Below are 16230 nucleotides of genomic sequence, written 5' to 3' on the forward strand. Positions count from 1 at the left end.
CAGCATGTCTGCCTGCAGGCCGCTTCACTACCTTCTCCGCCACCACCAACAGGGTCCGGGACTCCAGGCGGATTGCTGAATTTTTTAGGCCGCTGCTAGCAGCGGCCGCTGTAATAATTTTTCGGGTGCGTGTACATGACTGCCTAATTTTTCTGGCTGCACTGCGGGCAGCTGCAACAACAAAAGAAAAGGCATGAACATGCGCCCATTCCCCTTCGTGATCATTACCTTGCCGTGGTGAAGGGGCTTGCGTATCACAATGGAGCAATGACCGGCGCCTAGATGAGTGTCTCGGGGGGCACACCCACGATAATAAGGTCGTTGCCTCATTGTGGTCAGACCAAATTTGATCAGCTGGACAGTCACTGTTCTGTCATTCAGCTACATCAGCCAGGTGACTGACCATATGGGCTGTAAAGCCACCAAAACCTGCACTCTCGCCATGGTGCGCACCAGTCCAGCACGGCCGTCACTACACAAACAGCTGTTTGCGGTGCGTTACACGATGAGTTTGGTGCGTCAGTGTGAAGCAGTACCTTAATTACACTACCTGATTGATGTATACACATGCAAGATGTTTGAAAGCACTTTAGGCCTGTCATTTAACATTCAATGTGATTTCTGCCCTTAAAACGCTGCTTTGCGTCAAATCCAGATTTTTCCCGGGGACTTTTGGCATGTATCCCACTCCGCCATCCCCCCCTCCAGGTGTTAGACCCCTTGAAACATCTTTTCCATCACTTTTGTGGCCAGCATAATTAATTTTTTTTTTCAAAGTTCGCATCCCCATTGAAGTCTATTGCGGTTCGCGAACTTTAACGCGAACCGAACCTTTCGCGAAAGTTCGCGAACCCGGTTCGCGAACCGAAAATCGGAGGTTCGGCCCAACTCTAGTCATGTATATCTGAATGTTTGGCATGATGTGACGTGTCCCGGATATCTGAATGTTTGTCGTGATGTGTCACGACCTGGAAAAGGTTGGGAACCACTGCTCTAAGCTATTTAATCCTGCAAATATTATATTTTATATATGAAAAATCCCAATATCTTAGAGCACCTCCCTAGAGGTTCTGGCACCTCCCCTGAGGATCTGTGGAACAGTCTGGGCTACCTTTAACACACAATGGATTTTTTGAGGGAGTGTCTAAACTTTGGGTTATGGTAAAGGTGTCCACCAATGATACAATTTTCAGAGAAGAATAGCCGAGCGGTCAGATAAATGAGCTCATAAATTAAATGTGCAATGCGCAAGATACACTTTTGGATTCTTACACCCGTGTGTGTCCTCAGAGGGAATATTTTCCCACACTTTCTGTCCCTGTGATGTTTGTGTCTTTATTATGGGTCCCAGCGATTCCGGGGACAAGATATGAGGGACAGAAATACGAACACAATGGGGGTACTAACTCTTCCTAACTCCACAGAACACAATTTAGCTTTCTCTTTTTGCCCCTGTTGGAGAGGATTCCTACTTCTCAACAGGACAGGAACTGACATATCTACCAAATGGGGAGGCAGAAGGCAATAAAGGCCTGCAACAAGTTCTATTGCCTTGCCCCCCTATCCCCTGACTCCTTTACCCCAGATTTTCCCCTCCCCCTCCATGTTATACGGGTGTGTAGCTCAGCAGGGGTGGGTTGATAAAGCAGATCCCGCCCCCGCAGGGTTATGCCATACACCTGCCTCACCTCTGTGTCTAGCGGCCCACACAAATACATATTCCTGAGGTTATTTACATACCGTGGCCAGCTCCCCGTCCAGCTGGCGGCCTCCGTGATTGGACACGATGATGCCCTGAACGCCATGCTCCACCGCCAGCTCCGCATCCTCCTTGGTCAGGATCCCCTTAATGATGATTGGCAGACGCGTCAGACTCCGGAGCCAATAAATGTCCTTCCAGCTGATGGACGGGTCCAGCGTGTTGGCCGGGACGCCATAGTTGTCAGGGCCGCAGTGATCCTGCAGGGGGTGAGGGGGAGACACAAGGTGGGTGGGAATCAGAGAACACATGTCTGACAATGTAACTTTATCTACAGGTTAGTATATTTGCTTCCGGATACCCCTATGTATGGTGGGGAGGGTTATGGGGGTGAGTTGGGTAGAATTGGGATAATTAGCCTCTATCCACAGGACCTCACATTGGCCCCAAAAATGTTTCTAGCGGTAAGGCAAGGGGAAGCAACTGATTTGGTATTTGGAGAATGATAAGCCATCAGTTATGTTACGTGAATACCAGCTTCAACTGGTGGCAAAAGCATTCATTTTCCAGCACTTCATGCCAATCACCGACAGCCTTCTGGTGATCCAGACAGAAGTTCCGGTACTTTGGGCAGAACGGTTGCATAGTGGTTAACACCCTCGCCTTGCAGCGCTGGGTCCCCGGTTCAAATGCACAGAGTTTGTATGTTCTCCCTGTGTCTGCGTGGGTTACCTCCAGGCACTCGGTTTCCTCACACATCCCCAAAAATATACAGATAAGTTAATTAGCTTCCCCCTAACTTGGCCCTAGACTACGATACACACACTACACAATACATACATAGACATGTGACTATGGTAGAGACTAGATTCGGAGCCCCTCTGAGGGACAGTTAACCGTTTAGCAGCCAGTTTATTTAGAGGCATTGAAGTGCTCCATATCAAGTTATTTTAACACATTCTTTTTTTATATCTTATTTGTTGAATTTCTTTGCTTCTAATTAGTACTGCTCTAATATGTATTTCAGGCCACTTGTCACTAGAGGGCAGTGTGAGACAATTACAGAGGACTTCTGCTTTCAGTTTCTATATTTTCAGCCAGCAGAGAGACATCAAAGCATTCCAAGAATTTACAGCACGAGGAGCTCTGCCGACTTATGTCACAAGCAGTGCACTTATCTCAAACCAGATAACTCTACTGAAGCTACTAATGGGTTAAGAGACAAGACAATATATACTCTGCGCAGCTCTGCAGAAGATGTTGGCACTTTATAAATACTAAACCATAATAATACTTTATCCTTGGAATATAAGATCCATACCTGAAACACCCCCTCAAAGTTTTTGACTTTGAGGTGCGGCGGGAGGCGAAAGTTATTGCGAATGTCGCTCCTCCTCTTGCCCGTATATGGAACGTCCACGGTTAGCACCAGAGCCTTGAAGCCCAGCGCCTCCACGCGGTGCACCAGCTGCTCGGACAGTCTGCGGTCTCGGTAGACGTACAGCTGGAACCATCGGAAGCCTTCGGGGGCCGCTGTGACGATCTCTTCCACGGAGCAGGTGGAGTAGGTGCTGGCCACATAGCACAGGTTCAGTGCCTCAGCCGCTGCAAGAGGAACAGCCAGAGTTATGGGGAATCGCTGACTGATAATAAGAGGAACAGCCAGAGTTATGGGGGAATCACTGATGGATAATAAGGAATCAGCCAGAGTTATGGGGAATCGCTGACTGATAATAAGAGGAACAGCCAGAGTTATGGGGCAACCACTGATGGCAGGGGCGTTGCTAGCCCCAAAGATCAGTGGCCCATGCCCCGGATCCAGTCTATTGTGCCCCGGATGCCCCCAGGCAGAGTAGAACCACCACAGCACCCAGCATGGCACCACACAGTACCCAGCATGCCTCACAGAGGCCCCACAGTACCCAGCATGGCATTACAGCATCCAGAAAGCCCCATAGAGGTACCATAACACCAAGCATGGCACCACAGCACACAACAATGGGGGGTATGCTGGGTGCTATGGTGCCTCTATGTGGGCATATTGGGTGCTGTGATGCCATGCTAGATGCTGTGATGCTGTAAGGCTTGGTGGTGTATTCTCCACAGTCAGCATACAACACATAAGCTGACGTGAAGGAGGTACACACACTAGCACAAGGAAACAGGCTATCCCCAGTATAGTGGAGGGGAGGACTGACTCCAATAGGAGATTGTGGCGCACAGAGCCGGTGCAGATCCGAACAGCCACAAACAATACTTTCTTTATAACGTCTCAGCGCAAAGTAGCGCTGAGCGCATAAACCAGAACTGAGGAGATCAGGACAGGTAGACAGAATGAACGCTTGCTTAACTAGCCACTACTTAGTGACAGCAAGCGTCCACAATAACACAGACTGGAATGAGGTAGCCAATGCGTTGCAGCGATGGCGTGCCTCACAAAGACAGGACAGGATAGTCAGGAAATAGCAGGATCGAGATAGATGAACGTAACACAGATAAATATACAATAAGTATGTATTCCTAGCGTATTACAATTACAGCTATCAATGAAACTATTCGTAACGTCTGACTAACATATGTATATATTGGCAATGAACCGATATATGACATAAGCAGGAACGCTGACTAGGACTGGAGTAATACAGGGAACAGGACTCAGAAGGATTCGCTATCTCTTCGCAGAGATGAACGCAATCCACAAACGGTAACAGGACAGGATTCAGAAGGATTCGTTATCTCCTCGCAGAGATGAACGCAATCCACAAACAGGACCAGGAACAGGATAACTAGCTCAGCACGGGTGATCAACGTGCTAGAACTGACTAACTGAACACAGGATATAAACAGTTCGTGTACGTATATATCAGCGTCACTGATGTATCAACGTAACAGTAACATGAATACAAGGAAAATAATAAACGTGCTGGTATGCATATATATTGGCAATGAACCAATATATGATGCAAAACCAGCAAAGTATCTTTAGAACAAGAAACACGATCGGGGGCTGAAGCGACAGCAAGACAGGCTTAAACTGAAGCTATGAAAACCCAAGGAAACCCTGCAGGAAGCAGATCTTTATACTGAGGTCATCCAATGGGAGCAGACATGCAGATTCCCACACAGGTGAATGATAATCAGTCACAAGCTGACAGCAGGGAAAGACAGACAAAGCTATGCAGCTTGCATGAAAAGAGATCAGAACTGCCTGAGCTGCAGCACTACTACTTCCAGCAATGCCTGTTGCAGCAGCGATCATTACAGATGCCTTTATGGGGTCATGCAGGGAGCTGTGGTTCTTCTATGGGAGCATGCTGGGAGTTGTGGTGCCTCAATAGGAGGCCCGTGGGAGCATGGGATGGGGTCCACTAGAAGGTCAGGTAATGCTATGGGGGGACTGCAAGCAGGCCAGCTTACTCAGCAGAAGGACAGAAGCCAGATAACTCGTGATGTGATATGCAGCATTTTTGTTTTGTACTAATGGAGAGGGGGGCTTCATCCAACATTTTGATGGGCAGGCCTGCTTAACTATTGTTAATTTCATGTAAAATTGGCTCCACCCATGACCACACCCACATTCTGGTGCATGGCCACACCCATCTTTTGGCTGAGGTGCCCAAAAGTGCCCCGGATCTCTAAGAATCCTAGGAACGCCCCTGGCTGGTGGATAATAAGAGGAACAGCCAGAGTAAGATTCAGCCAGTCAAGAAACATGTACAATAAAGGACATTTTTGCCCTTATAATTATCTACTGGTAATAGGGGAATAAAATACTTTAATCATTCTCTTTCATTTAACAAAAACATGATTAGGCAAAGTGTCCCCAAAATAACATAATCAGGCAGCAATCCCTCCAATGGTTCCCTACATTGGATTGTAGTTAGTGGGGCTTCTCTCCTCAATGCCCCAGTCCACTGGCAGCCCACAGCCTACCCTCCTGTGGCCTGCACTACTGCACTATTATTATTATTATTATTGATTTGTGTGGCTTTTATGGTAAAGGGCTTTCTATTTAGACTTTTGTTAGATACATTTTTTTAAACACAAACCTAGTCTAATCTATTAGAAGTGTGTAACAGGGTATGGTGGCCGCTGTATTTTATGCAATGGCATTATGTAAGGATCCGCTCAGCTGGCTGCACAGGCAGACAGCTGTTTGACCATTCCTTATGTCTGAGAGATGCAGGTCTCTGGAAAGGAGACCTGGCTTCATCTTGCAACTTTCAGAGTTGCTTTGCTGAGTGATTTGCATACATGCAAATTGCCCATCTGTCACCTTTGAGGGCTGGCAGTATAAGAAGCTATGTTTCCCAGAGTCCTTTGCTGGTCATTCCTTCAGGGTTTGTTGCAACACTCCTAGAGTGTCAGCCATGCTATATCTTGTCAAAGTTATCTTAGAGTAATTCCTGGGACTGCACTAGGCAGCTTCCCTAGTGCAGTAAGATTGTATATCTGTTTTGTCTGTCTGTTGCGATTGTCCTGTCCCAGCGGTGGTCGACAGGAAATCGTTCTGTTTGTCTGGGTGCTAACCGCAGCAGCGGTTGCTACCGGTAGTCCCTTCTGATCTGTCTTGCTTGGATCGCACTAGCCTCTAGCGGTAGTGGCAGTGGATCCTTCTGTTTCTGTCTTGCCTGGATCGTACTAGCCTCTAGCGGTAGTGGCAGCACTGGCAGTGGATCCTTCTGTTCTGTCTTGCCTGGATCGCTGTAGCCTTGTGCTAGGGCTGTGGATCCTTCTGTTCTGTCTTGCTTGGATCGCACTAGCCTCTAGCGGTAGTGGCAGTGGATCCTTCTGTTCTGTCTTGTCTGGATCGCACTAGCCTTGCGCTAGCGCTGTGGATCCTTCTGATCTGTTTTCTTGTTCCTGAGCTTAGATCGCACTCGCTCTGACGGAAAGAGCAGTGGATCTTTCCTCTCGTATTCCTGTTTTCCGTTTGTCTGTCTTGTCTGATACGAACGCTTGCTGTAGGCTCGGTGAGGTAACCGCTAAGCAAGCGCTCGCGTTCTTTGTTTTGTGTTTGTCTGTCGGTGATTAGTTAGGTGTGCTTGTCTCTGTTGTGCTTAACACGCGGAGACCGCGCTGTAAACGCGTTCGCTGTTGCTAATGAGTGCGGTGTTCGCGTTTAGTTAGCGTTTGTTATTTTCGTTACTTCTCATTGTCGTTTGCTGTGCCTTTGCTACTCTCGTGCCCTGTCTTGCTTAAACCTTGTGTCACCTCTGGCAATCGCCTCTCTCGCGATTGCGTTCCTACTTTTGTTTCTGCTGAAGTGTGTTCACCGTTGCAGTGTCGCGACTAGATTGGTGAACACACATTCATCCTGTACCTGTGCTCTTTCTCTTTAAGGGCTGTTTAGCCCCGCAGTGTCTTGATCTGTACAATCCCCATCTGGCATCTGTGGCCGTGCAGCGGTTGTACTCGTCTGCACTCCACAGCGCCATCTGCCGGTGGAAATTGCCCTCTACTGGTGCTTGCACCAAAGCTGGGTTACCCCCTTTTCATATGCTTGTGGAGGGTTTTCGTTGTGTCAGTGCGCATCTTGTGCGCTGACCACAAAAACGATTCCGCAATCGTTACAGAATGACCAGCCCAAACCGTAATTCCCAGTGTAGAGGGAATTTCCGATTTGTACACTTTTGTCGAGTGTGGGTCCTATGTCTTTGAGAGCTTTAAAAAGCTAAATTCTGAGACCAAGACGGAATTCCTCTCTGAATGTGTGAGATTTTGCCTGAATCCTACCTTTCAGATTGCTGATCCGTCCACGTTAGCTCTCCAGTTAGCCTATGTGCTCTTGCAAGGGGATGTGTTCTCCTGGGCTTATAATGTATTGAAAGACAATTCTTGGAATAATAATCTGTATCAATTTCTTACATTGATCTTCTCTCACTGGTTTGTTTACCACCTGCTCTGTTTGAGTCTGTAGCTAGTTAATAAGTCAGCTGATCTATCCCTTCCATACAAAACCATGCAGTAGGATAATCAGTTCAATGTTTCTGTTGCCACTTCAGGGTTTAAACAGCAGCCATCCAAATGCTAAAAATAAAAAATCTAAAAAACACAAACATCTGAATAAAATGTTTCCTATTGCTGTTGACAATGATGTTGCTCAGTGTCAGGATTTTTTGCCCCAATCTGAAGCATTTGTGGATCCCTTAATAGGCAAAATATTTTCTATATTAAAGGAGTAAGAAAGTCTATGCATATTCCTGACCCCAACCCTTATGGAGTGCTACTTAGATACCGGGTTGTTTGAGCCCCCATTTGCTCCATGGGATATTGGAGCGTTGGTTGATGAGTTCGAGATTGATTGGAAGGCGTTTTGCGATTTCTACATCGCAGAAAGCGCATAGACGCTATACGCTTGTTTAAATTATCTGTACACTTTGATAGATTCTGATGAGTGTGACCAATGTTTTGTGGATCCAGTGATGTGTGTCTGGCAGACGATCTTGGATGAGTTGCACACACACCAGTCAATTGATTCCAATAGAGAGACATCGTTATGGAATGATTGTTCCTGCCTTCCTGGGGTAAAGCATGTGAGTTTGGACACCTTACGATCTGAAATGAATGGGTGTACCTTTGTGGTTGATTCCTGTGCGAATCCTGAAGGATTCTCTCCTGATTGTGTGCAGTTTGAATCTATGCGATCTAATGCCTGTTTCTCTGATGTTCCTGCAGATTGTGATCAACATGAATGTGTCATTCCCCTCAAAGGTAGACGGGATCCTTTGTCATCAAAAAACAGATCGTTAAGATCTTCCATCTATGATCCTGCTATGGGGAAAAGTCCTAAATTATGCAGCATCAAAAGTAAAATTAATATGTCTAATAAAGTTTCTCCTGTTGTTGTCGCCACTTCTTTTGCAAATGAATCTATGTCTCATTCTGTTCACACCTGTGAAGGCCTGTTGCCTGATGACAGTTGCTCCAGTGTTTCTGTCCTAAATGCCTTGCAGTCTGCCCCGCAGATCGCGGAGGTTTGCGCTACGGAAGCGTCAGTTTCACAACCTAAAGTGATCTTGGATTCGCAAATTTTGCGTTCTGTCTCCTCAGATTCGACATTGCTAGCCGAGTCTAAGAGTGAGACAGCACTTTGGTTTTGCGAATCTGACTCTGAAGCATCTTTGCTGGGTCCAGAGAAGGTTTCTCTGAACCTGCCCTGTACCATGAATAACAATATGATGTCCAATCGCACTGACATTTGGGAGTCCCTTTCTTGCTTTGAAGAAAGTACTGACTCTCCACCCTGTACTCTGGATGAGTCAATATTGCCTTGTACAATATCTCCTGCAGTGTCCCTAGAGGCTCGTCTAGGTATTGCTACTATTCTCACCTGTTTTTCTGCAGTTTTGGAGTTGCAAGCTAGTTTGACTGCTACGTAGAATTCTGGGTGCAGTGAGATTGAAGTTATGGAGTCAGTGTGTGTTCTAGTAAATATTCCTGTACATCCCGCTCATGATGATGAAATTCAGTCTCAGCTTATGGTGGAACCATTCCTGGGACATCTGCCCTGCCTGCAGGAGGTATTTAATGTTCATCCCTGTAACATGGATAGTTCAGAATCCTTCATAGAAAACGTGGAAAATGACATTTCTGAGGTCTTAGTTGATGTTTTGGAGGTTTCCAAGTCCCTCCTAAAGGGTGCAGAACTTCTAGGAGATACCTCCTGCCCCCCAGATCCATCTGAGGTTTTGCCCACTTCGGTAGGCATTGCTCTTGTGCTGACTACCTTTGCAGCTCTTGTGGAGCTCCACTCATGTGTAGTCAATGATGATATTACAGTCACAGAAAATTCTGAAGTTAAGTCCGAGTCTTCTTTTGAAGGACCAGTACCTGTGACCTCTACTCGTGATGATTTTCTGCCTGGTCCTGGTTTTGGTCTTGTCATGTCGGACTCTGAGGTTGGCAGTTCCCCGACATGTCCTGAGCTTTCTCCTGTGCTGGTGTACCCCAATGTACTCTGTGACCCAGAAAGCCCAAGTGTGCCTCGGTTACCAGCATGCTCAGATGCTTCCTCAGTGGAGACATGCTCTGATATTGCCTGCCTGCTTGCACGCCCTGAAGTGGTCCCTGAAGGTCCTGATCTTGATAGGTGTCCTGGTAATTCTGAATCCAGAATAATCATAGGTTCCATAGGGGTTCTTGGTAGTTCTCCATGTGAGCCTGTTGAGCGTTCTGGCCTCTTGGGATCTCTGCGGAGCTTCAAAGGGTTCTGGGAGATTCCGGGAGAAATTTTGCTTGGTACCCTGGATAAGATCAACAGTGGCTTTTGTGTTGAAAGAGACACTTCGAACAGGTATTGTGGCAGGGTTGGTATTTTCGGACGCTCCCTGGAAGGTGGTGGGTATTGTCTGGAGGGTGTCGATGGCTTCTTCTCTGGTGTTCACAGTCCTGATGGGTGTTATACTGAGACTGGTAGTACTGATGGGCATGTTTCGGTGGCTTTTGCTTCCGATGAGGTCGGTTTCGGCTGGACTGACTCTGGAATTGGGCCTTGTCGGGCTGTCCCGACCTTCATGAGTCTTCAGTTGGAGTTTTTGGGAAATACCAGTTTTGAGGGACGTCTGGAATCCGTCCCTAGAGGAGGGGGTACTGTAAGGATCCGCTCAGCTGGCTGCACAGGCAGACAGCTGTTTGACCATTCCTTATGTCTGAGGGATGCAGGTCTCTGGAAAGGAGACCTGGCTTCATCTTGCAACTTTCAGAGTTGCTTTGCTGAGTGATTTGCATACATGCAAATTGCCCAGCTGTCTCCTTTGAGGGCTGGCAGTATAAGAAGCTATGTTTCCCAGAGTCTTTTGCTGGTCATTCCTTCAGGGTTTGTTGAAACACTCCTAGAGTGTAAGCCATGCTATATCTTGTCAAAGTTATCTTTGAGTAATTCCTGGGACTGCACTAGGCAGTTTCCCTAGTGCAGTTAGATTGTATATCTGTTTTGTCTGTCTGTTGCGATTGTCCTGTCCCAGCGGTGGTCGACAGAAATCGTTCTGTTTGTCTGGAGCAGCTGTTGCTACCGGTAGTCCCTTCTGATCTGTCTTGCTTGGATCGCACTAGCCTCTAGCGGTAGTGGCAGTGGATCCTTCTGTTCTGTCTTGTCTGGATCGCACTAGCCTTGCGCTAGCGCTGTGGATCCTTCTGATCTGTTTTCTTGTTCCTGAGCTTAGATCGCACTTGTTTTGACGGAAAGAGCAGTGGATCTTTCCTCTCGTATTCCTGTTTTCCGTTTGTCTGTCTTGTCTGATACGAACGCTTGCTGTGCTCGCGTTCTTTGTTTCGCATTTGTCTGTCGGTGGTTAGTTAGGCGTGCTTGTCTCTGCTGTGCTTAACACGCCTAGACCGCGCTGTATACGCGTTCGCTGTTGCGAATGAGTGCGGTGTTCGCGTTTAGTTAGCGTTTGTTATTTTCGTTACTTCTCATTGTCGTTTGCTGTGCCTTTGCTACTCTCGTGCTCTGCCTTGCTTAAACCTTGTGTCACCTCTGGCAATCGCCTCTCTCGCGATTGCGTTCCTACTTTTGTTTCTGCTGATTTGTGTTCACCGTCGTAGGGTCGCGACTAGATTGGTGAACACACATTCATCCTGTACCTGTGCTCTTTCTCTTTAAGGGCTGTTCAGCCCCGCATTGTCTTGATCTGTACAATCCCCACCTGGCATCTGTGGCCGTGCAGCGGTTGTACTCGTCTGCACTCCACAGCGCCATCTGCCGGTGGGAATTGCCTTCTACTGGTGCTTGCACCAAAGCTGGGTTCCCCCCTTTTCATACGCTTGTGGAGGGTTTTCGTTGTGTCAGTGCGCACCTTGTGCGCTGACCGCGAAAACGATTCCGCAATCGTTACACATTATTCCTCTAACCCCCTCCCTCCCCCTGAGCCTCTCCCCCTCCCCTGTACATCCTCCAGAGACTATATTCCCTTGTCTGTAGCCTCCCATACCTCCTCCATACAACCTCCGTAGCCTCCCTTCCATCCTTCATACCACCTTTGGCGCCTCTATTCCCTCCTTTGTAGCCTCCCATACCTCCTCCGTAGCCTCCCTTTCATCCTTCGTTCCACCTCTGGTACCTCTATTCCCTCCTCAGTACGTAGCCTCTACTGTAGCCCTACTTCCTTCCCTTTCTACCACCTCCAGAGCCTCTATTCCAGTGTTTCTCAACATTTTATTGGTATGTACCCCTTTTAAAACCCTTTTCTCACCAAGTACCCCTTGACAAATATATATTGAATCGTAGTACATGATAATTGGTTCTAAACAATTTCCAAGCATTTACTGTTGCTCTTAAATTAGCTAAAATTCTAACTTGGTGTTATTTAAATAAGATTTATCATTTTCTATAATTATAAATTTGGTATTCATGGTTAAGTATATCAAGCCTGAGTACCCCTGGAACCATCAGAAGTACCTCCTGTGGTACACATACCACACGTTGAGAACCCAAGGTCTATTCCTTCCACTATAGCCTCCCCTCCCGCCTCCAAAGCCTCTCCTCCCTCCCCTGTAGACTCCCCTCCCCCCTACCTTCCCTGTAGCCTCCCCTCCTTCTTCTGGAGCCTATCCTCCTCCCCACATACCTCCCCCCTACCTCCCCCCGCCTCCAAAGCCTCTCCTCCCTCCCCTGTACACTCCCCTCCCCCCTACCTTCCCTGTAGCCTCCCCTCCTTCTTCTGGAGCCTATCCTCCTCCCCCCTACCTCCTCCCGCCTCCAAAGCCTCTCCTCCCTCCCCTGTAGACTCCCCTCCCCCCTACCTTCCCTGTAGCCTCCCCTCCGTCTTCTGGAGCCCCTCCTCCCTCCCATATACCTCCCCCATACCCTCCCCTCCCTCCTCCGTACCTCGGGCGGTGCTCATCTCCCCGTCCGGCCAGGCCAGGCAGTGGAAGGCAGTCGGTGCGATGCCGATCGGACAGCTGATCTCGGTTCCCAGCACCGTGGTCTTGGTATCAGTCACCGACACGTCCCGCAGCATGCGAGGCCTCAGACGAATGCTGCACAGATATACCACAGTTAGACAAGACCTCAGAGACTCACACACTCTGTTATGTGTTATGTATACAAATGTTTTATTTCAGTAACTATGGGAGAGTAGGGGAGATAAGGGGTTATTTTTAATTGGGGATTTTTACTTAATTTAATGTACAAGGGTGTAGGTTTACTATTTTGCCACTAGATGTCCCCCCTCAGTTTATTTCTCTGTACTGTGCACAGTACACAGGAAATAGTGTAGGTTTTTACTTTCACTTCTCAATGACAAGCGGCATGTCACTAATGTTGGTTGTCATTGATCACAGGCATTTTGCTCAGTGAAAGAGAACATGGCATGTGATCCCATTCACCGATCAGTTTACTAACAGGCGGCGACGTGAACATGCTCAAGAGCACGCACAGCTCATGGCAGAGATCTCTCTGAGGAGCTTATAGAAGGATTCTGCCCAATCAGACATTTTCCCTCCCAGGGTCATGTGACTGGTTAGTGTTACAAGGTCTCAGGTGGGACTGGGGAGCAGGAGGTGTGTTACATTTGGTGTTAGCGCTCTCACACTCAGGGCTGGCCCGCCCATGAGGCGGGGTGAAACTTTTGCCTCAGGCGGAACTTCTGGGGGGGCGGCACCCGTCCATCCGTGGGTGTGAGGGGCCGCCCGAGCTGAAGGGGACAGCGGGCAGGAAGGGGATATTGGGCCTAGCGGCGGGGAGGGGGGGGGTGTCAGACCCCCCCCCCTCCCTCGCCTGGGTCCCCCGTCCTCCGCTCCCCTCCAGCTTCAAAAAGTTGCTTGGCTGGCTGCAGCTGTAAGAGGCAACGGGCGGGGATCACTCACCTCTTCCTCGTTCCAGCCTAGCCTGCGCTCCACTGACGTCACTTCCTGCTACGCCGCAGGAAGAGACGTCAGTGGAGCGCACGCTGGAACAAGGAAGAGGTGAGTGATCCCCGCCCGTTGCCTCTTACAGCTGCAGCCAGCCAAGCAACTTTTTGAAGCTGGAGGGGAGCGGAGGACGGGGGACCCAGGCGAGGGAGGGGGGGGGGGGGCGTCCGACCCCCCTCCCTGTCGCTAGGCCCAATACCCCCTTCCTGCCCGCTATCCCCTTCAGCTCGGGCGGCCCCTCACACCCACGGCTTTGAACGGGATCTCCTGATCTCCGATCGCCGGAGGCTATCATGTAGCAAGACCTTGTCTCGCTACATGAAACTTTTTTTTTTTAATTTTAAACGGCTTTGCTGCCCCCTGGCGGATTTTAATAAACTGCCAGGAGGGTTAATGATCATTGCTCGCCAGTACTGAGTGACACTGCGCTGTGCGAGCTTCATACAGATGCATCCTGTGGATACAGCCGCGCCATACATCAGCTGAGAGATCCAGGGGTAATGTCCCTGACTGTGAAGCATGAGGTCATGAGTTGGACTCCTGGGTCAGAGGAAAAAAATAAAACAAAACATTTGTTTCTAGGCAGAATTTGGGCAGTGGACTATTTAATCCCGCCTCCTGTAAGGGGCTTTTTCTTCGCCCCTCAGTACCATCTCTGTTCCCCCCAAAAAATATAGGCCTTTACTTAAAGGAGTCATCAGGGCAAATATAGTAAAATCAGTGGTACTTACCGGGGGCTTTCTACAGCCCTAAGCTCCCAGGATGTCCCTCGCCGCAGCTCTGTCTGCAGTGGTTCGCCGGAGCTCCGACCCAGTCCCTGGCGATGACATCAGAGCGACCTGGAGGTCGCTCTGTACTGCGCCTGCGCGAGCGGAGCTGTCACTCACCGCCACTACTGCGCCTGTGCAGTCCACTCCGGCCCACGTGGCGCTGATTGACAGCTCCGCTCGCGCAGGCGCAGTACAGAGCGACCTCCAGGTCGCTCTGACGTCATCGCCAGGGACCAGGACGGAGCTCCGGCGAACGGCTGTGGGCAGAGCTGCGGCGAGGGAGGTCCTGGGAGCTTGGGGCTGGAGGAAGCGCCCGGTAAGTACCACTCATTTTACTATATTTGCCCTGATGACTCCTTTAACGGGAACCCAACCTGAGAAGGATGTGGATTTTTCCTTTTAAAATAATACCAGTTGCCTGACTCTCCTGCTGATCCTGTGTCTCTAATGCTTTTAGCCACAGCCCCTGAACATGCATGCAGATCAGGTGCTCTGACTGAAGTCAGACTGGATTAGCTGCATGCCTTTTTCTGCTGTGATTCAGACATTACTACAGCCAAAGAGCTCAGCAGGACTGCCAGGCAACTGGTATTGTTTAAAAGGAAATCTCCATATCCCTCTCAGTTAAAGTTCCCTTTAATGGACCTCTACTGCACCCAACAGGGACACATCTATCAGCTCATCTAAAGGTACCCATACATCTAACGACTTGGCGGCCGATTGACCATCCCATTGAACAATTATTATCTAATTGGATGACAATTGGTGTCGCTAAGTGCACGCCTGATCAACGATGCGACCAATTTCAGGTCAAGCATGTCGATGGGACATGCTGCAAGATATCGGGCCATCGTGGTTGGTCGGGTGTGCGGTGGTAACAGCAGGCGATATTGTGCTAAGTGATGAATACGATGAACCCCCGGCCCCCCGGGGATAGCGTCAAGCCAGATGTGGTGTCACAAGGCCGATTCTTGGGAGATTTCAGCATGAAATTTTTATTGGTAATCGGTCTGCAGTGTATGCGCAGCCGACAGATCTCTCTCCAATCATATTCGATCAGAGAGAGATCTGCCTCTTGGTTGATCTGCCCATACATTGCCTGATGTACGGCACCTTTATGCTTCTGGAGAATTTACAAAGCACTATAAATTATAATATAAAACTTTGATTAACCAGGTATAACTTATTTCCCAGAATCCTCTGCACTTACCGCTTGAAGGCGAGCAGATTGTCATCCCGCGTGCAGCAATCGTCCGCTCCCGCCGCATAGTACTCCCAGGTGGCTTTGGGCAGATGGTCTTTGGCGTAGGCTTCATAGTCCGACAGGCATATGAGGGACATCTCTGCATCCCTCAGCCCGGACCTGCGGAGACAAGAGAGGAAAGAGTCAGGAATGGTGGGGGCGGGACCATCATCAGGCCACGAGGGTGGAGTCAGGAATGGTGGGGGCGGGACCATCATCAGGCCACGAGGGTGGAGTCAGGAATGGTGGGGGCGGGACCATAAATTATATATATATATATATATATATATATATATATATATATATATATATATATATATATATATATATATATATATATATATATATATATTATTTTATAATTTCATAATCATAAATGATTTATTACATTTCACACAGGACTCAACTTGCAACCAGATTCAACTTGCAAACAATCTCCTGGAGCAGAACCTGTGTGTAAGTATGGGACAGCCCTACTTACAACACTACAGAGTGGGGAAAAAAATCCATCATTATAAAAGCACACCTGAAGTGAAAGTGATATGGAGGCTGCCATATTTATTTCGTTTTAAGCAATACCAGTTGTCTGGCTGTCCTGCCGATCCTTTGACTAATACTTTTAGCCATAGCCCCTGAACAAGCATGCAGCAGATCAGGTGTTTCTG

At 48.5% G+C, this 16230-nt stretch overlaps 1 protein-coding gene across 4 annotated transcripts in view; it reads right to left on the minus strand.

Annotated features, from left to right (window-relative positions):
- The window catches only part of HAO2 (hydroxyacid oxidase 2), a 67967-nt gene that overhangs the window by 20209 nt on the left and 31528 nt on the right, over positions 1-16230 (minus strand). For all 4 annotated transcript variants that reach the window (XM_068270980.1, XM_068270977.1, XM_068270979.1 and 1 more), the window contains exons 2-5: positions 15533-15685; positions 12528-12679; positions 3021-3304; positions 1741-1959 (exon numbers count right to left, since the gene is read on the minus strand). In XM_068270980.1, the coding sequence (XP_068127081.1) occupies positions 1741-1959; positions 3021-3304; positions 12528-12679; positions 15533-15663 (786 nt within the window). In that variant the 5' untranslated portion in view covers positions 15664-15685. The remainder of the gene's footprint in view (positions 1-1740; positions 1960-3020; positions 3305-12527; positions 12680-15532; positions 15686-16230) is intronic.

This window comes from Hyperolius riggenbachi, chromosome 2 (genome assembly GCF_040937935.1).
Source record: "Hyperolius riggenbachi isolate aHypRig1 chromosome 2, aHypRig1.pri, whole genome shotgun sequence".
Classification (NCBI taxonomy): Eukaryota; Metazoa; Chordata; class Amphibia; order Anura; family Hyperoliidae; genus Hyperolius; species Hyperolius riggenbachi.